This window comes from Thalassophryne amazonica, chromosome 2 (assembly GCF_902500255.1).
Source record: "Thalassophryne amazonica chromosome 2, fThaAma1.1, whole genome shotgun sequence".
NCBI lineage: Eukaryota > Metazoa > Chordata > Actinopteri > Batrachoidiformes > Batrachoididae > Thalassophryne > Thalassophryne amazonica.
The window spans coordinates 58,160,152-58,182,161 of record NC_047104.1 but is presented as its reverse complement, the minus strand read 5'-3'; the positions used below and the strand labels follow the sequence as shown (position 1 = coordinate 58,182,161).

The following is a 22,010-nucleotide window of genomic DNA, read 5'->3' as shown; positions in this document are numbered from 1 at the left end:
ACAGGAAATTACAGGAAGGTAAATCTGAATGTCGTCTGCAAAACAATGAAAACAGACTTTGTGCTTTTTAAAAACAGACCCAAGAGGGATCATGTGCAAAGCAAAGAGAAGTGGTGCTAAAATTGAGCCCTGGTGCACGTCATATTTAAGAGGAGACACAGAGGAAGAGTACTGTCCTACATTAACAGAAAAACTTCTGTTGGAAAGATAGGACCGGGTTTTACCTGGAGAAACACACACAGCCGCTGGTGTTCCAAAGAGGTCTCCCATCCAAGTACTAACCAGGTCCCACACTGCTTAGCTTCTGAGATCTGACGGGATCAGGCTGACACAGAGCAGATGCTGCGGAAGTCCACAATGTTGGTCAAAATTGGCCGGCGGCCCCGAGTGTGATGCACATGTTCAAAACCCTACAGGCACCATCGAGGTGGGACACCTGATGGCAGCCCATGTGCAATCTGAGGACCGTCTGATCGCAATTTACATATTCCAATGGCAGAAAAATGGGACCCGAAACTACAACCCCAATGAAGTTGGGACATTGTGTAGCATGTAAATAAAAACAGAATATAATGATTTGCAAATCCTCTTCAACCTATAATCAATTGTATACACCACAAGACAAGATAATAAAAACAGAATATAATGATTTGCAAATCCTCTTCAACCTATAATCAATTGTATACACCACAAAGACAACATATTTAATGTTCAGCCGTGATGAAGCCTTCCAGGACATGTTGGGGCAGGTCCAGCTCATGCACAATCACAATCGGATAATCACACGACTGAAAAGCAACTGACAGGCATCTGAAATCCACCTTTAAGCCGTCCTGTGAGACCAACACCGAGGTGGTTTTGTCCCGCGTAATGAACGGTTCCGTGGCACATCCCTCCGCTCCTCTTTCCATGACAAAAACTCCTGTAACAGTGGAATGTGCCGTTCATTTCTAAACTGGACGCTGTCTTGATCCGGTATGTCGTCTGACTATCACAGGAATTGTGAAAAGAGTGGACATCAGCATTTTTTCGGCACATTGAGACAGACCTGCAGAGGAATTCTGCGCGTCACGGTGGAGCTGCATGGTGCAAAGCAACGCCATGATGAAGCCTTCCAGGACATGTTGGGGCAGGTCCAGCTCATGCACAATCACAGTCGGATAATGACACGACTGAAAAGCAACTGGAATCCATCTGAAATCCACCTTTAAGCTGTCCTGTGAGACCAACACCAAGGTGGTTTTGTCCCGCATAATGAATGGCTCCGTGGCGCGTCCCTCCGCTTTTTTTTCCATGAAAAAAACTCCTGTAATGGTGGAATGTACCGAAAAAGTGCTGATGTCCACATCTTCAGCCTTTTTGTGAAAGTCAGATGAGGTCCCGGATCAACAAAGCCTTCACGTTGGAAATGATCTGGTTGTTCCAGCGGGGTGTCAGCCTGTCGATGAGGGCTGGGAGCACGCCGCGCTCTCAGCAGTTGTGGGCGGTCTTTAAACCGTGTGGATCACTCCTTAATCTGTGTAATCCCCATAAAATCATCCTTGAAAGCCATATTAATTTTCCGAACGGTGTCCACCTGGAGGTCTCTCACAGTTTCTGGAAAAAAATTGATGCAGCAAAGCTCCAAATCATTCAGACATTTATTCGCAATAAAAAATAGACGAGAGGGGTGGACCACACCTCACTCAAAGCCTGCTCACAGGCGAATGACGCAACCGACAGGCATGAAAAAACTCACGCATGTGCACAAAGGTTCAGCTTGGCTGATGCAATCACATGTGATTCAAATCCATATGGTTTTTGAAAAAAATAAAAAGGTCGGATACTTTTCTAACAGACCTCATATATATATATATATATATATATATATATATATATATATATATATATATATATATATATATATATATATATTCAGGAATTCAAGACAGCCAAGGTCCGGTTGGCCATGATGTTACGGGACAGCGACGATAAGGCGGTGCGTCAGGCAAACATCACTGTGAAGACAGGCCGGAAATGGGATGCCAGCTGTGCGCTGAGGGAAGCAGAGGAGCGATTGCAACATGCGGATATCATGGGGACTGTGACCCAGGGGAGGTTGGGCCTGGGAGTCATCACCCGAACTAGCAGGAAGGAGGCGAAGGTGAAAGACCGTCGTGGAATGGTGCAGGAAGAGATCAGGGCTGCAGAGGAGGAGAAAAGGCAAGCTAGGGCAGTGGCCATGAGGCAGCAAGGCAGTTGGACTTGGTGGGATGGTGTCCGTGGGAGATCCCTCAGTTGGAAGGACATCTGGAGCATGGAGGGGCATCGGCTAAAGTTCCTGCTGAGCTCCGTGTATGATGTGCTGCCAACACCAACGAATCTGCAAAGGTGGAAGCTGACGGAGGACCCCTTCTGCATGCAGTGCAGGAGACCAGCAAGCCTGGAACACATTCTGTCATCTTGCCAAGCAAGTCTGAGCGAGGGGAGGTTCAGGTGGCACCATGATAAAGTGCTGGCACAATTGGCCGATGGTCTTGAGAAAGAGAGGAAGCGGGAAAGAACTAAGGCCCAGACCAAAGGCCCTCGTTTCATTAGCTTTCTCAGGCCAGGGGAAAAAGCAGACAAGGAGGACAGGTGTGAAGGCATCCTTGGCACAGCAGAGGACTGGGAGATGAGAGTTGACCTTGGTAGGCAGCTTAAGTTTCCAGAAGAGATCGCAGTTACCAGCCTCTGACCGGACATCGTGCTCTGGTCTCGCACAACAAAGCAAGTGGCCTTGATCAAGCTAATAGTACCCTGGGAGGAGAGGATCGAGGAGGCACATGAGCGCAAGCTGGGAAAGTACCAACCACTCCTTGCAGAGAGCCAGCAGAAGGGGTGGAGAGTCTGAAACTTACCAGTGGAGGTGGGTTGTAGGGGGTTCCCAGGGCAGTCACTTTGGAGAACTCTAGGGATGCTTGGAGTTAGAGGAACAACCCGCAAGAACCTGGTTAATAGCATCTCCAAGCAGGCGGAGCAGTCATCCCGGTGGCTGTGGCTAAGGAGGAGCGACCGGTGGTTGGGCCAGGCTGGTAGGGAAGAGGGGGGCAGGGTTGTGCGGTGGGTCCCTGAATGGCAGAGGGAGCAGTTCTAGGACACTGGTTCTGCTGTCAAGCCCCACTGAGGTGTCGTGGGCTTGTTGACAAAACATCAGTGAGGTGGGGTGCCCACTTGAAAACCCGATGAAGTCTACGGGTTCTCGTCGTGCAGCTCTGCCCTCAGTTGAAGAAGTCTGAGGGGAGCGACTTTGTTGCTAACCATCGTACAGAGGGAGCAGGTGGTAACTCCTGCCAGGTGCGGTGGCTGCGGTACACCCTACCGTGTAAAGACATATATATATATATATATATATATATATATATATATATATATATATATATATATATATATATATATATATATATATATATATATATATATATATATATATATATATATATATATACATACACACACACACACACAGCTGAGTAATAATTGCAGCCCTGCTTGTGTGCGTGGCGCATGTGTGCTTTGTGCACATACTCGCATGCACGTGAGGAACATAGCGCTTCAGTCCCGTGTTTACCATCCAGATGTTTGGACATTGGGCAGTCTGCAGCGTGTTTTATGGCCGTCTGGCGGTCTGTGTCATCTACCTGTTGTCTACTTGTGCTTTGGATGCCATCATGCAGGTGTGTACAAGGTCATCCGGATGAGTTCTGACACGGCTGACCACGCTTCTTCTCCTCCCGACTGCATCTGATTATGGCAATATTTGCCATGTCAGGCATGCTTCCTGCACATTCTTGCTATGTGTGACAGGGGCTTTAGCAACCATTAATGTGAATAATTATGCAACTAAATAAAAAAAAAAAGTAACATTTTCCCATCTCACTTGTTTATTTAATTTCTTAAAGTATAACAAATACACAACTCAACATGAACAAATAAATGCTTCTGATATTTCAAAAATATTCAGTGACCGATATAGCCACCATCCTTTCAGTAACTGTCATTTGTCTTCGATCCATAGTGTTAGGTTTTTAACCTGCTGACAAACAGTTTACTGTGCAGTACCAACCACACCCTCCAAATGCAGTTCAAAGAGGTGTATCATTCTCTCTCACTTTAAATTTCCTGCTTTTAAACTCAGATAAAACTGAAGTTATTGTACTTGGCCCCACAAATCTTAGAAACATGGTGTCTAACCAGATCCTTACTCTGGATGGCATTACCCTGACCTCTAGTAATACTGTGAGAAATCTTGGAGTCATTTTTGATCAGGATATGTCATTCAAAGCGCATATTAAACAAATATGTAAGACTGCTTTTTTGCATTTACGCAATATCTCTAAAATTAGAAAGGTCTTGTCTCAGAGTGATGCTGAAAAAGTAATTCATGCATTTATTTCCTCTAGGCTGGACTATTGTAATTCATTATTATCAGGTTGTCCTAAAAGTTCCCTGAAAAGCCTTCAGTTAATTCAAAATGCTGCAGCTAGAGTACTGACGGGGACTAGAAGGAGAGAGCATATCTCACCCATATTGGCCTCTCTTCATTGGCTTCCTGTTAATTCTAGAATAGAATTTAAAATTCTTCTTCTTACTTATAAGGTTTTGAATAATCAGGTCCCATCTTATCTTAGGGACCTCATAGTACCATATCACCCCAATAGAGGGCTTCGCTCTCAGACTGCAGGCTTACTTGTAGTTCCTAGGGTTTGTAAGAGTAGAATGGGAGGCAGAGCCTTCAGCTTTCAGGCTCCTCTCCTGTGGAACCAGCTCCCAATTCGGATCAGGGAGACAGACACCCTCTCTACTTTTAAGATTAGGCTTAAAACTTTCCTTTTTGCTAAAGCTTATAGTTAGGGCTGGATCGGGTGACCCTGAACCATCCCTTAGTTATGCTGCTATAGACTTAGACTGCTGGGGGGTTCCCATGATGTTTCTTTCTCTTTTTGCTCTGTATGCACCACTCTGCATTTAATCATTAGTGATTGATCTCTGCTCCCCTCCACAGCATGTCTTTTTCCTGGTTCTCTCCCTCAGCCCCAACCAGTCCCAGCAGAAGACTGCCCCTCCCTGAGCCTGGTTCTGCTGGAGGTTTCTTCCTGTTAAAAGGGAGTTTTTCCTTCCCACTGTCGCCAAGTGCTTGCTCACAGGGGGTCGTTTTGACCATTGGGGTTTTTACGTAATTATTGTATGGCCTTGCCTTACAATATAAAGCGCCTTGGGGCAACTGTTTGTTGTGATTTGGCGCTATATAAATAAAATTGATTGATTGATTGATTGATTAAATCTCACATTTAAGAAGGGCCACAAGTTCTCAACAGGGTTTAAGTCAGGTGAGGAAGGGGACAATGTCATTATTCTGCCATCTTTGAGGCCTTTTCTGGCTAGAAAACCAGTGAAGTACTTGGATGCAAGTGATGGAGCATTGTCCTGCATAAAAATCATGGCCTTCTTGAATCATGCAGACTTTTCCCTGTAACACTGTTTGAAGAAAGTATCTTCTAAAAGTTGACAGTAAGTTTAGGAGATGATCTTAATTCTGTCCTCAACCTAAAAAGGTCCAACTTGCTCATCGTAATAGTAGCAGCCCATAACAGGACTTTTTCTCCAACTTGCTGGCATCTGACTTGAAGAGGTGCTGTTCATCCATTTGTCATTCAGCCATGGGCCCATCCATGGCTTCATCAAGGGTCACTCTTGTTTCTTCTGTCCATAAATCCTTTGAAAAATCGGTCTTCAGATATTTCTTGACCCAATCTTGATGTTTCAACTGGTGAGTCTTGTTCAGTGGTGGTCATATTTCAGCTTTTCTTACCTTGGCTCTGAACACCTTGCTCAGAGCTCTACTACTCTACTCTACTCTACTCTACTACACTACTCTAAGTAGGTTGCAGTTCTGGAATATGGTGGCACTGGAGGATAATGGGTTCCTGGTAGCATCATGTGTAATTCTTCTCAGGCCTTTTGCAGTTTATTTGCTTCTTTTCTTCTCCACATGTTTCTTGTGACCTTGTGGACTAGTTATACATAACAAAATGTTTAATTGCTCACTGATCACCCCTCTTAACCATTCCAAGAATATTACATCCCTCTGAAAGGTAGTTGTCCATTTTGTTGCCTTTTTTTGTCTCAGTTTAATCTCTTTTTTTGGCCCATTTTGCCTGAGGTAATGCCTAATAATTATGCACACCTTGATATAGGGTGTTTGATATAGGGTTTTTATCACTTTAGGCCACACCATCCCTTGTTACACAAATACGTATCACTTGGCAATGTTTAAATTCAATAAGCATTCAGGTTTGTATAGCTTAGAGTTGGAAAATATGCATAAAATGACAAGGCCAAAATACTCAGTTGTCTAAAAGTTCTGCATGCAGTGTAATATATACTGTACGAGTTGTAGAGAAGCTTAAATCTTCGACTGGACTGGGTTGCTTGACGTGAGGATGTTTCGCTTCAAATCACAGAAGCTTCCTCAGCTAAAATTCTTGCTCTGGTGGTCTGACTTCTGTCTTCACTCTTGTAGAGAAGAATAATCAAGAAGTCACAAAAGTCACAAAAAATTATTCTTCTCTACAAGAGTCAAGACAGAATTCAGACCACCAGAGCAAGAATTTTAGCTGAGGAAGCTTCTGCGATTTGAAGCGAAAGGTCCTCGCGTCAAGCAACCCAGTCCAGTTGAAGATTCAAGCTTCTCCACTATGGAAACCACCTGGACAACTGAGAGCCTACACAGAAATACTGTATGAGTTGGAAACCATTCTGAAGATTCAGACGGCTTTCGATGGCTTTTCAGTCGAGTGAGTATCCCAGAAATTGTGTAACAGCTGGACATGCCACAACATGTCCTGTGAGACTTCCAACACGGAGGTGTTTTTTGTTGCGCGCCATGAGCTGCTCCGTGCCGACGCGAGAATTCCTCTGCACTTCTTTCATTACAAAATCTCCTGTAACAGTGGAATGTGCCACAAAAGTGCTATGTCCAGCTCTCTTGCCATTTCTGTGGTAGTCACATGATGTCCCGGATCAACACAGCGTTCAGTTTGGAAATGATTTGGTCGTTTCAGCCTGTCGATGGCTGCTCGGTGCGCTGCGCGCCCTCTGCCGCTGTGGGCCGTCTTTAAAAAGGTTTTAACACTCCTTAATCCATGTGACGCCGACAGAATCTTCACCGAAAGCCATCTGAATCTTTCGAATGGTTTCCAACTGGCTGTCTCTAACAGTTTCTGAAAAAAATTTCATGGAGCAAAGCGGCAGTCGCTCAGCCATTTCCCTGACAATAAAAATCCGACGAGGGGGTGGACCAGTGCTCACTCAAAGCCTGCCCACAGGCGAATGACGCAACCGACAGGCGTGAAAAAACTCACGCATGCGCACGAAGGTTCAAGCTTGGCTGATGCAATCACACGTGATTCAAATCCATATAGTTTTTGAAAAAAATAAAAAGGTCCGTTACTTTTCGGACAGACCTCGTATATTACCTGTAAATAGTATTTACACTGTTGGGCTTTTACACATTTTAATTGCTTTACACCATTTCAAAGAAAAAAGTAATTCAAACTTGTCTATACTAAAGCCCCCGTCAGACATAGCAAGAATGTGCAGGAACCAGGCCGAAACAGCAAATATCGTCATAATCCAGATGCAGTCGGGAGGAAAAGAGGCGTGGTCAGCCGTGTAAGAATGCATCCGGAATGCCTTGTGCACACCTGCAGGATGCAGCCCAAACATATTTCAGACAACAGTCAGATGCCACCGACACTGGAGCTGTCACTCACTCACTCACTCACTCACTCACTCACTCACTCACTCACTCACTCACTCACTCACTCACTCACTCACTCACTCACTCACTCACTCACTCACTCACTCACTCACTCAAGTCTTCACTTGTCCTCACATTCCAGAGCTCACTGACCTCTCATCAGGAGGAGGGTACGCTGCCAAGAGTGTGTGTGTGTCTCACATGATGGAGTGCGCGCGTGTACGTGCGTAGAACAAAGTTCACTCAGCTGCGCAAGTGTGTTCATAATAGCTGCACAAGCCGCTACATGCGTGTGTACACGGCACACGTGTGACTGCGTGTGTAGAACAAGTGATCAAAGCAGCATGTGAGTGTGTGGCCAAAATGCTCAGTTGTGTGTATGTGTGTTCATAATGATTGTTTCAGCCACTCCATGTGTACACATGGGGTGCATGTGCGCAATTGTGCACACACAAGCACAGGTGCTATCCTTCCAGAGAGCTCACAAAAAGGCTGACAACTGTCACTGATCACGTACTTGGATACAGTCCGGTGAAAAATCCCTTTAGGTGTTTGATCAGTATATACTTGCATTGCTAGACTTTATTCATCCGCCTGGACTCCATAACTGCTGCTGAACTGTGCTGGCAGTGCACCAACTTCCCATATGTGCGCAGCATTCTTCAGATACAGCAAACTTTTTCTTCTCTCTTTTTAAAACTCTTGTTTTTGTGGCCATTCTACTTGATACGCATCTTAACACAACTGCAGTTGGATTATCGGTGCGGGATGGTGCTTCATATGGGATTTATTTATGACAGAGGTGGAATATGCATTTGTCATCTGATCAACGTTGCCAGCACACAGTGCAGCGGGGTGAAAGGGACTTCACCAGCTGTTTGCGCTGCGCTGTGGAACGCGGGGTACTGGAGGTGAGTTGCATGTGTATTTATGTTGTGATGGGCTGGGAAAACATTATCACATCATACCTGCTACAGGCTTAGTAAACATGTAATAATATGTGCATTACAGTGGCAACATCCCTTTCAGCTACGTTGTGGGGTGCTGCACCGAGCCTCTGACATTTGCATAGTGCCACATACATGTTATTACATATCAGCATTCCCTTTATCCTCCCCTGCCGGTTCCAGTGGAGGTGGACATATGTGGCACAACATGTCGGCAGGCTTTGCTGTGACCGATTGATGTCAGAGCTCAGTCAACCGTGATCAGATCATTTCAGATGTTGTTTTGATGCCATTAGAATGTGTAGACTGCGATCAGACAATGCAAAAACTGCATATAGACCAACATCAGATGTTCATTGCATCTCAATGGCGCCAAGAGTGTTTTGAACATGTGCCACACACATGGTACAGCCGAGGGAATGGGACCAAATATGTAGACTGCTCAAAGACTGCCGCCCATTGGTCTTCAGACCGCACCTCAATATTTCTCAATTGTGGCCGGATGTGTTGTGAAAGTGTAAGTACACGGACCCACAACAGGGGGCGCAAATGAACGGACAATGGAGTAGGTCAAATAACACACTTTACTGTTGTGAATATGCACAACAAGTACAACAGATTACAATAATGGACAAAGTCAAATTCACACAGGTGTCGTGTGGGCAGGCTCGAAGATAGGAGACGCCTCTCCAAAGTAGAACCGGAACCACACGGTTTCCTCCGCCACCAGACCCCGGGAATACTGGAGCCGCCAAGTCCCGAATTCCCAGGTGGCCACTGCCTCCGCGTGTCAGACCTGGTACTGCTGGCGAGGAATAAAGAACAATTAAAGGAGGGCGCGTTCGCACCCAGGAATCCGAACGGCAGGTAAGCTGCCTCCACCTCTCGTTGGAAAGTTCTGCAATCACTCACAAAAATCACAAAAGTTACTGTCAAGCAGTCAGCTGAGATTATTACCGTCTCGGTAGAAACGATATCTCGGCAAAGAGGTGGAGACGTGGTCCTGCTGATATACTCCTGCCGATCAGATGATTGGTAACAGCTGTTGCAGGTGATGCGTGACAGCTGTCACCCTGGCTGCTCCTGTGAGGCGGCTGCGCCCTCTGGTGGTGGGCCAGCAGTACCTCCTCTTCTGGCGGCCCACACAACAGGACCCCCCCCTCAACGGGCGCCTCCTGGTTTGTCCGGGTGGCGGCGGTAGAAATCGGCCAGGAGGGCCGGGTCCAGGATGAAGCTCCTCTTCACCCAGGAGCGTTCTTCAGGTCCGTACCCCTCCCAGTCCACCAAATACTGGAAGCCCCGGCCCATCCTACGGACATCCAAGAGCCGGCGCACAGTCCAAGCCGGCTCGCCATCGATGATCCGGGCAGGAGGTGGTGCCGGACCGGGAGTACAGAGGGGTGAGGTGTGATGGGGCTTAATCCGGGACACGTGGAAAACGGGACGGATCCGCAGTGAGGCCGGAAGCTGAAGCCTGGACTGAGTACCTTGATGATCTTGAACGGACCGATGTACCGGTCCTGCAGTTTGGGGGAGTCCACTTGAAGGGGTATGTCCTTTGTAGACAACCACACTGCCTGCCCTGGCCGGTACGTAGGGGCCGGGGTCCGCCGACGGTCTGCATGGGCCTTCGTCCTCATCCGGGTCTTCAGCAAGGCAGAACGGGCGTCACGCCACACCCGACGGCACTTACGTAGGTGGGCCTGGACCGAGGGCACACCGACCTCTCCCTCAACCACCGGAAACAAAGGAGGTTGGTACCCCAGACACACCTCGAAAGGGGAGAGGCCGGTGGCTGCCGACACCTGGCTGTTATGGGCGTACTCGATCCAGGCCAGATGGGTACTCCAGGCCGCCGGGTGCGCGGCTGTCATGCAACGCAGGGCCTGCTCCACCTCCTGATTGGCCCGTTCTGCTTGCCCGTTGGTCTGGGGATGATACCCGGATGAGAGACTCACCGTGGCCCCCAGTTCCCGGCAGAAGCTCCTCCAGACTTGCGAGGAGAACTGGGGACCACGATCCGAAACGATGTCCGATGGTATCCCATGCAGCCGGACGACGTGGTGGACCAGGAGGTCCGCTGTCTCCTGGGCCGTCGGGAGCTTCGGGAGGGCCACGAAGTGGGCCGCCTTGGAGAATCGGTCCACTATCGTGAGGATGGTGGTGTTGCCCTGGGACGGCGGGAGGCCCGTGACAAAATCCAGGCCGATGTGGGACCAGGGGCGATGGGGCACGGGCAGCGGCTGGAGCAGTCCCGAAGCCCTGCGATGGTCAGCCTTGCCCCTGGCGCAGGTGGTGCAGGCCTGGATATAATCCCGGACGTCTGCCTCTAGGGACGCCCACCAGAAGCGCTGCCGGACAACTGTCACGGTTCTTCGCACCCCTGGATGACAGGAGAGCTTAGAGCCGTGACAGAAGTCCAGGACTGCAGCCCTAGCTTCTGGTGGGACGTAGAGTTTGTTCTTCGGCCAGGGCCTCCCGGACGGTTCTCTCTACGTCCCAGGTGAGGGTGGCCACGATAGTGGACTCCGGGATGATGGGTTCCGGTGGATCCGACAACTCCGTTTTGACTTCATCTTCATGTACCCGGGACAAGGCATCCAATTTCTGGTTCTTGGTCCCGGGACGGTAGGTGATCCGGAAGTCAAAACGGCCGAAGAACAGTGACCAGCGGGCTTGCCTGGGGTTCAGCCGCTTGGCGGTCCTGATATACTCCAGGTTCCGGTGGTCAGTGAAAACCGTGAATGGCACGGACGTTCCCTCCAACAGATGTCTCCACTCTTCAAGAGCCTCTTTCACCGCAAGGAGTTCTCAATTGCCGACGTCATAGTTCCGTTCGGCCGGGGTCAACCTGCGGGAAAAATAGGCATACGGGTGAAGGACCTTATCGGTCCTCCCGCTCTGGGAAAGCACAGCTCCTATCCCTGAGTCAGAGGCGTCCACTTCAACCACTAACTGGCGACTAGGATCGGGCTGCACCAGAACGGGTGCAGACGAGAAGCGCCATTTCAACTCCTTGAATGCGGCATCGCAACGATCCGACCAGGTGAAGGGGACTTTTGGTGAGGTCAGGGCTGTCAGGGGGCTAACTACCTGACTATACCCCTTAATGAACCTCCTGTAAAAATTTGTAAAGCCGAGGAACTGTTGCAGCTTCCTACGGCTAGTGGGTTGGGGCCAGTCTCTCACCGCCGCAACCTTGGCCGGATCAGGAGCGACGGAGTTGGGGGAGATGATGAACCCCAGGAAGGACAAAGAAGTGCGGTGAAACTCGCCCTTCTCGCCCTTCACAAACAGCCGGTTCTCCAACAACCGCTGCAGGACCTGACGTACATGCCGGACATGAGTCTCAGGATCCGGAGAAAAGATGAGGATATCGTCTAGATATACGAAGACGAATCGGTGCAGGAAATCCCGCAAGACATCATTAACCAATGCTTGGAACGTCGCGGGGGCGTTTGTGAGGCCAAACGGCATGACCAGGTACTCAAAGTGACCTAACGGGGTGTTAAATGCCGTCTTCCATTCGTCTCCCTTCCGGATCCGAACCAGGTGATACGCATTTCTAAGATCCAGCTAAGTAAAGATTTTGGCTCCATGCAGGGGGGTGATCACGGAATCTAATAATGGCAATGGGTATCGGTTGCGAACCGTAATCTCATTCAGCCCCCTGTAATCAATACATGGACGAAGTCCGCCATCTTTCTTGCCCACAAAAATGAAACCTGCCCCCATCGGGGAGGTGGAGTTCTGGATCAGCCCGGCAGCTAATGAGTCCCGGATGTAGGTCTCCATTGATTCGCGCTCAGGTCGTGAGAGGTTGTACAGCCTGCTGGACGGGAACTCAGCGCCTGAAACCAAATCAATGGCACAATCGTACGGACGGTGCGGGGGAAGGGTGAGTGCCAGATCCTTGCTGAAGACGTCAGCAAGATCGTGGTACTCAACCGGCACTGCCGTCAAATTGGGAGGGACTTTGACCTCCTCCTTAGCCTGGGAACCGGGAGGAACCGAGGATCCTAAACACACCCGATGGCAGGTTTCGCTCCACTGAACCACCACCCCAGATGGCCAATCGATCCGGGATTGTGCTTTAACATCCATGGATGCCCAAAATCACGCGGGAGGTAGAAGGAGTTACAAAAAACTCAATCTCCTCCCGGTGGTTTCCAGACACCACCAGAGTTACTGGTGGTGTCTTGTGTGTGAGTAAAGGGAGGAGGGTGCCATCTAGTGCCCGCACCTGCAATGGCGTAGGAAGCGCCACCAGAGGGAGCCCTACCTCCTTTGCCCATCTGCTGTCTAGCAGATTCCCTTCTGACCCCGTGTCCACCAGTGCTCGGGCTTGAAGGGTTAAATCCCCGCTCAGGATTGTGACTGGGAGTCGTGTGGCAATTTGTGTGTGTCTCACTTGAATGTCTTGACCCCCTCTTAGCCCAGTCTCTAAGGGCGAGTGTTGACGTTTTGGCCGTTTGGGGCAGTCTCTCTGTGTGTGCTCTGTTGAGCTGCAGAGAAAACACTCTCCACGGATCAGCCTCCCCATTTTGGCCCTGTGCGTTTCCCTAACAACGTCAACAGGGGGAGCTGTTACCCCACAAAGCGCTGCGGCTGTGGAGCGTGGGGAGGGCGGCCCCTTTTCGAACCCGGAAGGGAGAGGGGCGGCGCGTATCCGGTCACGTCCTTCGCCTCGCTCCCGACGGCGTTCCTCTAACCGATTGTCTAATCGTATAACGAGATCAATAAGCCCGTCTAAATCCCGCGGTTCGTCCTTGGCCACCAGGAGCTCCTTCAGGACCAACGACAGTCCGTTTACTATGGCGGCGCGGAGGGCAGTGTTATTCCAGCCGGACCTCGCAGCCGCGATGCGGAAGTCGACTGCATAAACAGCTGCGCTCCGGCGCCCCTGTCTCATTGACAGCAGCACGGCTGAAGCGGTCTCTCCTCTATTTGGATGATCGAACACTGTTCTGAACTCCCTCACAAACCCATCATATGTCAGAAGGAGCCGTGAATTTTGCTCCCAAAGCGCTGTAGCCCAAGCGTGTGCCTTGCCGCGAAGCAGATTAATTACATAAGCTATCTTACTAGCATCAGTCGCGTACATGACGGGACGTTGTGCGAAGATGAGCGAACACTGCATAAGAAAGTCCGCGCATGTCTCCACACAACCCCCGTACGGCTCTGGAGGGCTTATGTATGCTTCAGGGGAAGGTGGGAGGGGTCATTGAACGACCTGTGGAACGTCACTGTTACGCACAGGGTCGACAGGAGGGAGAGCTGCAGCAGCGCCCTGAGGGCGCGCTTCCACCTGCGCGGCGAGAGCCTCCACCCTGCGGTTAAGGAGGACGTTCTGCTCGGTCATTAAATCCAACCGAGCCGTGAAAGCGGTGAGGATCCGCTGCAACTCACCAATCATTCCTCCTGCGGACGCCAGTGCGCCCTGTTCTTCTATTGGCCGTTCAACAGCCGGTTGACGCCCCACGGGGTCCATGACGTTGGCCGAGATATCCTGTTGTGAAAGTGTAAGTACACGGACCCACAACAGGGGGCGCAAATGAACGGACAATGGAGTAGGTCAAATAACACACTTTACTGTTGTGAATATGCACAACAAGTACAACAGATTACAATAATGGACAAAGTCAAATTCACACAGGTGTCGTGTGGGCAGGCTCGAAGATAGGAGACGCCTCTCCAAAGTAGAACCGGAACCACACGGTTTCCTCCGCCACCAGACCCCGGGAATACTGGAGCCGCCAAGTCCCGAATTCCCAGGTGGCCACTGCCTCCGCGTGTCGGACCTGGTACTGCTGGCGAGGAATAAAGAACAATTAAAGGAGGGCGCGTTCGCACCCAGGAATCCGAACGGCAGGTAAGCTGCCTCCACCTCTCGTTGGAAAGTTCTGCAATCACTCACAAAAATCACAAAAGTTACTGTCAAGCAGTCAGCTGAGATTATTACCTTCTCGGTAGAAACGATATCTCGGCAAAGAGGTGGAGACGTGGTCCTGCTGATATACTCCTGCCGATCAGATGACTGGTAACAGCTGTTGCAGGTGATGCGTGACAGCTGTCACCCTGGCTGCTCCTGTGAGGCGGCTGCGCCCTCTGGTGGTGGGCCAGCAGTACCTCCTCTTCTGGCGGCCCACACAACAGGATGTGTCATTCTGACGCCATTTGGCCTCAATCGGCATATGTGTGATGGGGGTATAAAATTTCTAAAATTATCCTTGAATTTAAAACAACTTTCTACAAATTGATATTAACTAAATAAAAAGTATCAAAGCCAATTGATGGGCACCTTTTGCTGTAACACAAGTAATCATTTACAGTCACTTTTCTTCAGACAAGTCAAGAGTTACCGTGTGTATGTCTTCGTGGTTTCCCTCATTAATCTCCTTCTTACACTGCCATTCACATTCTGAGAACTGCATACTCTAGACAGATTTACCATACAGTACCTTGCTGTTTATATTAGCCATTCAGAAATACAAACAAAGTCCAAGACATATTTAGTGACTTGGAAATGTCCATGTATCCATTCCCTGACGTTTTGACTGTAACTGCTACCAACATCATTAGCTTTGTTTTTATTTACAAACATTAAATCATGTAACATCACTTTTTGACTACAACAAATTGTCCTTTAACATTAATTGTGTGTTTCTTAACAAACATGACATTGGCAGACATCTCACCTGTGGACTTCAGCACTACAAAATATACAACACCAATAACTGAACTGAAACTGTCCATCAATAACTTTACTTATACAGTGGGGAAAATAAGTATTTGACTCCCTGTCAGTTTTGCAGGTTTTCCCACCTACAAAGAATGGAGAGGTCTGTAATTTTTATCGTAGGTACACTTCATCTGTGAGAGACAGAATCTAAAAACAAAAATCCAGTAAATCACATTGTATGATTTTAATTTTTTTAATAATTAATTTGCATTTTATTGCATAAAATAAGTATTTGACCCCCTATAAAAACAGAGCTTAACAATTGGTACAGAAATATTTGTCTGCCATTACAGAGGTCAGATGTTTCCTGTAGTTCCTGACCAAGTTTTCACACACTGCAACAGGGATTTTGGTCCACTCCTCCATACAGATCTTCTCCAAATCTTTCAGGTTTGGAGTTTCAGCTCCCTCTAAAGACTTTCTATTGAGTTCAGGTCTGGAGACTGGCCTGGCCACTCCAGGACCTTGAAATGCTTCTTCTGGAGCCCCTCCTTAGTTGCCCTGGCTGTGTGTTTGACGTCATTGTCATGCTGGAAGACCCAGCCATGACCCATCTTCAATGCTCTTACTGAGGGAAGGAGGTTGTTTGGCAAAATCTCGCAATATATGACCCCATCCATCCTCCCTTCAATACGATGCAGTCCTCCTGTCCCCTTTGCAGAAGAGCACCCCCAGAGTATGATGTTTCTACCCCCATGCTTCATGGTTGGGATGGTTTTCTTGGAGTTGTTCTCATCCTCTAAACATGCTAAGTGGAGTTGAGGCCAAAAAGCTCTATTTTGGTCTCATCTGACCACATGACCTTCTCCCATGCCTCCTCTGGATCATCCAGATGGTCACTGGTGAACTTCAAACAGGTCTGGACATGTGCTGGCTTGAGCAGGGGGACCTTGCTGCCCTGCAGGATTTTAAACCATGACAGCATCATGTGTTACTAATGTAATCTTTGTGACTGTGGTCCCGGTTCTCTTCAGGTCATTGACCAGGTCCTCCTGTGTAGTTCTGAGCTTTCTCAGAATCATCCTTACCCCATAAAGTGAGATCTTGCATGGAATCCCAGACCGAGGGAGATTGACAGTCATCTTGTGTTTCTTCCACTTTGTAATGCTGCTTGCCTGTTGTCCTGTAGTCCATCCCAGCCTTGTGCAGGTCCTCAGTTTTGTCCCTGGTGTCCTTAGACAGCTCTTTGGTCTTGGCTATGGTGGACAGGTTGGAGTGTGATTGACTGAGTGTGTGAACAAGTTCAAACAGGTGCAATTAATACAGGTAAAGATTGCAGAATAAGAGGGCTTCTTAAAGAAAAATTAACAGGTCTGTAAGAGCCAGAATTCTTGCTGGTTGGTAGGGGGTCAAATACTTATTTTATGCAATAAAATTCAAATTAATTATTAAAAAAATCATACAATGTGATTTTCTGGATTTTTTTTTAGATTGTCTCTCACAGTTGAAGTATACCTGTGATAAAGGTTTACTTTATCACAGGTATACGCAGCGCATTGCCTTTAATACCTAATGCCATAGGTATTAAAGGCACTGCGCTGCGGTGGTTTGAATCATATTTATCTAATAGATTACAATTTGTTCATGTAAATGGGGAATCTTCTTCACAGACTAAGGTTAATTATGGAGTTCCACAAGGTTCTGTGCTAGGACCAATTTTATTAATTTATACATGCTTCCCTTAGGCAGTATTATTAGACGGCATTGCTTAAATTTTCATTGTTATGCAGATGATACCCAGCTTTATCTATCCATGAAGCCAGAGGACACACACCAATTAGCTAAACTGCAGGATTGTCTTACAGACATAAAGACATGGATGACCTCTAATTTCCTGCTTTTAAACTCAGATAAAACTGAAGTTATTGTACTTGGCCCCACAAATCTTAGAAACATGGTGTCTAACCAGATCCTTACTCTGGATGGCATTACCCTGACCTCTAGTAATACTGTGAGAAATCTTGGAGTCATTTTTGATCAGGATATGTCATTCAAAGCGCATATTAAACAAATATGTAGGACTGCTTTTTTGCATTTACGCAATATCTCTAAAATTAGAAAGATCTTGTCTCAGAGTGATGCTGAAAAACTAATTCATGCATTTATTTCCTCTAGGCTGGACTATTGTAATTCATTATTATCAGGTTGTCCTAAAAGTTCCCTGAAAAGCCTTCAGTTAATTCAAAATGCTGCAGCTAGAGTACTAACGGGGACTAGAAGGAGAGAGCATATCTCACCCATATTGGCCTCTCTTCATTGGCTTCCTGTTAATTCTAGAATAGAATTTAAAATTCTTCTTCTTACTTATAAGGTTTTGAATAATCAGGTCCCATCTTATCTTAGGGACCTCATAGTACCATATCACCCCAATAGAGGGCTTCGCTCTCAGACTGCAGGCTTACTTGTAGTTCCTAGGGTTTGTAAGAGTAGAATGGGAGGCAGAGCTTTCAGCTTTCAGGCTCCTCTCCTGTGGAACCAGCTCCCAATTCAGATCAGGGAGACAGACACCCTCTCTACTTTTAAGATTAGGCTTAAAACTTTCCTTTTTGCTAAAGCTTATAGTTAGGGCTGGATCGGGTGACCCTGAACCATCCCTTAGTTATGCTGCTATAGACTTAGACTGCTGGGGGGTTCCCATGATGCACTGAGTGTTTCTTTCTCTTTTTGCTCTGTATGCACCACTCTGCATTTAATCATTAGTGATTGATCTCTGCTCCCCTATATTTATTTTCCCCACTGTATCTGTGAGAACTAAGCCTTTTTTGTAAATGTGAGGGGCAGATCCTTTTTGATGAAAAGAAGCTTCTCTGTGTTATCAGCTGCAAGCCTGTTTCTGTTTTTATCTACAATATGTGACACTGAGCTAAACAGCCTTTCACTCTCCCCACTTTTTAAACTTTTAATTAAATATGTACAAGTAAAAAGAACCTAACCTACATGATTTGACTCCTTAATTAAACTCGCGCAGACACAAGGAAAGCATGTAAACTCCATACAGAAGTGAACTGTGCATTTATGGATTTGGTGTGAGGGTCGCATGCTAACCTCATGTATGCAACCTGTGTCTTTATATTTTGAATGTTGGACTTCAGTTTTTTTCTGTCTTCAATTTGTTGCTCAGCTTATGGGTTTAAAAATTGTTTCACTGTTACTTGACACCAAACTTTCTACTGTGTGAATATATGCCAACAGTAATTAATTATAATTTTTAGAAAATGAAGTACATAACATGGCTTGTGTCTTGCTCATTGCCAGGTCACCCAGTTTTCCTCTGATCCAAGACACAGTTTTGAAAGGGAAACTGAGCGTCCCTGAGCTTAGGGTGACCCGCCTGATGAATCGCTCTATTTCTTGTACCATGAAGAACCCTAAAGGAGAGCTGTTCAGCTATCCACCTAATAGCCAGGTCAGTGTCTGTCTGTCATGTAGTATTTAGTCCCAATATTCATCTGGAACTAAACTGACTGACTTATGGTTTTCAGTCACTTCCCACCTCATCTTTTACGTTTATACTGATCGGCAAAGGAAGCCCAATTCATGAAATAATGCTTCATAGTCACCAACATTTTAAACCAAATGTGCAATTAATAACTCTAAACTGAATAATTATAAACTGAATAATTTTTAAACAAAGATTGAAGAATTGTAAAGCTACAAATGTTCAAACAACATCTAGTATGAGTTGAATATGAACGCATGCATAGGTGAGGCATAAATAAGCATAAATGATGAATGAGGCTTAGGATATTTAAACCCAGTGTTGTTGCATTTGGATGGTGTCACTGACAACATACCACAGTGTTGCCCCAAAAGCAGAAGGGCAGCTACCTTCAAGATCTTGATGATCAAAGTTGCACTGTCAGATTTTTTTTTTTTTTTTTTTTTTGCAACAATCAGCTGTGAACTGAATGGTCAACAGATGACAACTCAGACTGTAACAGTATCTCCACCAACCAATTCCTCTCCAGGACACAGGGACAAGAATAACCTTTACCTCGACATCAGCAAACTCAGTCACATATTTGTAAGAGCTTGATAGAAGACCCCAGTGCAGAGAACCATAAGGAAGGTAGGTAAAGAAGTTTGTTTATTGCAGTCAATATTGGCAGGCTTTGTGAAGACACACAGTAGAAGCAGTCTATACCACACAATTATCCATGGAGAAGCAGATGCCGCTGGCCACTGGAACAGGCAAATGTCAGGTACATAGAAAATCAGACAGGTAACTCTGTCCTTGAGGGGAGCAGAAAAAGAGTTATCCACAACTGACATAGGATCAGAAGACAGTGATCAGTCATACCAGGAGACCAAATCTGGAATAGTCACGCTAAATTCAGGGACCACAGAAAGTCCAAGTGAGTCAGTAACACAGGGATAAACACGGAGAAATAATGCAAAAGAGCAGACATGGAGTGAGACAATCTGGCAAGGGAATAACACACAATGAACAGTTATAAAGTCAAATAAGTAATTAACATGAAAGAGAAGAAACATGGGAAACAAAACCTATCCCTGTACATTGTCACATCAAGTCGATGAGAGACTATAACACTACTTGGAGGGCACACCAGTCCTACACAAGTTACTTCCCCAGCTGAGGCCAGTACCCATTTACAGCTGAGTGGACCTAAATATTGTAGATTAAGTGTCTTTTCCAAGGACACTGACAAGTAGCATGAGTGGGATTCAAACCCAGATCTTCATAATGGCAGACCAGCTCCTTATCCACTCAGCTTCCTGCTCTGCAATAAACAGGAAATAATGGGAAAAAAATGGAATAACCACACAAGAGATGTCACAGTAAAATTGTGAGGAATAGCTAACACAGAGAAAAACTGATTATAATGTGCAAGGAATAAACACCAAAGAAAGTATTACGAAGGGACAAACACTACAGAGCAATAAAACAACATTTGAATATGACTCAGGAGAGATAACACTAGAAACAGCAAACAACCCAGAGACCAGAATAAAACACCAGAAACGTGAACCATGACAGTATTAGGGTAACTGACACTGTTGCATTATTAGAGAAAATGAGAGTTTGTCCATCAATTGTTGACCATATGACCTCCAGCTGTAGTCCAATGTTGTGTTGGTGTGTCAACATCTAATGGTGTTCTTACACCACAGCTGCAAAATATCTATCCAATCTTCTAGTATTAGTCTATCCTCCCCTTGTGTGATAGTGTTGTAGGTAACTGTTCCAGCCTTCTGGAACTGTTCGGCACAACAAAACATAATGGATCTCTCTTGTTTATTGGACTTTTGAGGTCCTGTTGTAGTAGAATCTCCACCTTTCCAGTTACCCTTCTGATAACTACCCAAAAGCTGTGACATTGTGAATATGAACTTCTTGTAGTCATCAGTCTAGTTGTTTGGTTTCTTTGTGCTTGCTTTAGTTGTTCCAACACCAATGTTATTGTGGGGTTTACTGGAGACAAGTTCGGCCTTGCATGTTTAATCAACCTGTACATGTCTGTGGAGGTTCTCAATCATCCAGGTCATGATGGTATCCAAGTAGGTTAAGTCAAGTCAAGTGGACTTGTTTAGCTCCTTGAAGACATTTCACTCTTCATCCAAAAACAGCTTCATCAATTGATGAAACGCTTCAGGTTTTTCTGCATGAAAAGCAAAATGTCTTCAAGGAAGTATGTAAGTCTAGTTGATCTGACTCAACCTACTTGGACATCCTGTACATGCATGTGTGCCAAGCAGGGCTGTACAAAATTCAGAACTGATTTGAGAGTGAGTCCTGAATTTCAATTCAATTGTTGATTTTGAGTTGAATTTTGATCTGAGGTAGCAAACAGGGTGCAGAATTACAATTCTAAATTTCTGAATTGTGCACAACCCTTGTGCAAAAGGGAATTTAAGGTGAAATGAGCCAATATGCATGAACAAGCAGAAAGTGTTGAACTCACCAAATGTTTTCAAAAGGTAATATTTGAAAACCATTTTAGTCATCAAAAATATGTCAACATTGTAATTTATCATTTTGACAATTGTCCTTTCATTGCCTTTCAGTATGTTTTTTTGCCCTTATTGCCTGTGTCTCATGCAAACATTTTTGGAGGGTTTCATGAGGTTTAATATCAGCCAAATACTCATGCTTCCATTTAATGCTGTTATCATCGGAACAAAAATAATCTGTAATATTTCAAATTGTACAAAAATTCAGAGATTTGTACATTGTTCTTTTCTGTTTTGTGTACATTGTTATCCACACTAACCTCTAAGTCAACGTGCCACCCGCACTTTTCCTACGTACATGAGCCTTTTCCTGACTCATACCGCAACATGGCTTGCGCGCCGTTTCCCATAATGCTTTGTCTTCACTTGACTCATCAGACTATGGCTGTCCCAGCGGCCAGGGCCCCAGCGCAGATTACCACGAGGCAGCTGATTGAATTGTTTTTCTCATCCCAGGCGGGCGGGCACTGCAAGAACATCCCTACATTGGAGTATGGCTTCTTAGTACAAGTAAGACCCTCAAAGGATACTAGACTCATTGAAAAGGGGCATTACTGCACTCTCTTAC

The 22,010-nt window shown here is 46.4% G+C and overlaps 1 protein-coding gene across 7 annotated transcripts in view; it reads left to right on the top strand.

Annotated features, from left to right (window-relative positions):
* The window catches only part of parp6a (poly (ADP-ribose) polymerase family, member 6a), an 85,146-nt gene that overhangs the window by 31,563 nt on the left and 31,573 nt on the right, over positions 1-22,010 (top strand). For 5 of the 7 annotated variants that reach the window (XM_034186467.1, XM_034186440.1, XM_034186461.1 and 2 more), the window contains 2 exons: positions 18,725-18,875; positions 21,821-21,952. In XM_034186467.1, coding sequence (XP_034042358.1) covers positions 18,725-18,875; positions 21,821-21,952 — 283 coding nt within the window. The remainder of the gene's footprint in view (positions 1-18,724; positions 18,876-21,820; positions 21,953-22,010) is intronic. The other 2 variants (XM_034186472.1, XM_034186454.1) reach the window with 1 other exon arrangement.